Source organism: Trichechus manatus, unplaced genomic scaffold (genome assembly GCF_000243295.1).
Source record: "Trichechus manatus latirostris isolate Lorelei unplaced genomic scaffold, TriManLat1.0 scaffold00092, whole genome shotgun sequence".
Classification (NCBI taxonomy): Eukaryota; Metazoa; Chordata; class Mammalia; order Sirenia; family Trichechidae; genus Trichechus; species Trichechus manatus.
Window position 1 is genome coordinate 2,238,594 of NW_004444028.1, and position 1,603 is coordinate 2,240,196.

The 1,603-nt window shown below is 42.4% G+C and overlaps 1 protein-coding gene across 10 annotated transcripts in view; it reads right to left on the bottom strand.

Annotated features, from left to right (window-relative positions):
* The window catches only part of LPP (LIM domain containing preferred translocation partner in lipoma), a 756,943-nt gene that overhangs the window by 2,053 nt on the left and 753,287 nt on the right, over positions 1-1,603 (bottom strand). For all 10 annotated transcript variants that reach the window (XM_023736780.1, XM_023736775.1, XM_023736779.1 and 7 more), the window contains one exon: positions 1,311-1,431. In XM_023736780.1, coding sequence (XP_023592548.1) covers positions 1,311-1,431 — 121 coding nt within the window. The remainder of the gene's footprint in view (positions 1-1,310; positions 1,432-1,603) is intronic.

Sequence of the window (1,603 nt, forward strand, 5' to 3'; positions counted from 1 at the left end):
CACACACACACACACACACACACACACACACACACACACACACACTGAAAAGTTAAAGCATACAGGCATGTATAACAAGTGTGTGAAGAATGCTGGGAAGCCTTTCTTTGTTCAGCCTCAGTTTCTCCATCTGTAAAATGATCTCTAAAGTATCCATTAGCTCTTACACACTTAGGATCTGGGTCAATTTTAAAGGGGATACTGGACACTGTTGTTACCCTTTACTTCCTTGGTTATAAAACCTCATGTATAAGTGGTCGTTTTTATGAACTTTTCTCATTTTAAGGTCAGAGAGTGACAGGTAAAGGGAGAAACAAAAGACCTTGCATAAAACCGGTGGTCAGGTATCGTTAAGAAAGTGAGCGGAAAGAATGTCGTCCCAGAGAGCCAAGCTCTGCCCTCACAGCCCCACCAGCCTGTTGTCAAGGGAAGATCTCCCAGTTGGACTAAATGAGCCCATCTCATGAGGATGTGGTAATAAGGAAGTTCATATTATCCCCCACAGATAGAAGAGGGAGCTGAAAATTGCTGCACTCAGAAGAGCGAGTGGCCAAGACAACTGCTTCAAAACAGGGGGTCTGGGTAACTTACTGAACCAGGACATGAAAATGTTTTAAAACCATTTTGATTTGTGAATCTGGTGCCCTTTTGATATCCAAATTATAGGATGGGCAGACTTCTTGCCATCTGCTGTATTAATGGCTACATGTCCCTCAGGCTTCGGTGGACCTCCTCTGAGAAGCCTTCCTTGTCACTTCCAGCCTAGAGCTCAGGTCTAGTCTATGTATTCCCATAACACCTTGTGAATAATTCTTCCATAACCCTTAGCAATTATCTAATTGTTATCTTAGGTGCTCAGTCAATGACTGCTAAACATATCATGCTCCATAACTTTGTACAAGAAGTTCCAACTCCTCTGAGATGAAAGAATTCTTCTGATCCTTCCCCATGGGTGACAATGGCATCTCTGTCCCATAAGAGTAGGTCATTGTAACAGAGCCAAAGTTAAAGCCAAAGTTAATATTTTCACTAGTTTAGCTCTTTAAAATTTACAACGTCCTTTAATAAATAATTTTATATTCCAGTCTCACAGCCATACTTGGGGGAGTTAAGAATTTGAGTCCTTTTGAGAGGTAAAGTGACTTATCCAATGTCACTCGCATTAAATGCCAGTGTTAGATTTAAAACCCAAGTTCTATGAACACAGGTATTAGGATCTTTCCCAGATTAATCACTATGAAAACCCAGCTGGAATAGGACTTTGGCTGTCAGCTATACGGGGGCAGGGCATAGGAACAAGGACAACAGACCTCACACCGGTAGCAGTGAACGTGGAAATCGCGATCCAGAGCCACAATACGCACAGTCTCCTCCTGGCCTGGGGCTGGCATGATAGGTTCCTTGCACACAGAACATCGGGGGGCAAATTTCCTGAAAAAGGAGAGAGAATTTGATTAGATACTTTTCTGGATTGAACCGTATCCTCCAAAATGTGTATCAACTTGGCTAGGCCATGATTCCCAGTATTGTGTGGTTGTGCACCATTTTGTGATCTGATGTGATTATCCCATGTGTTATAAATCCTAGACCTCTGTGAATTAAC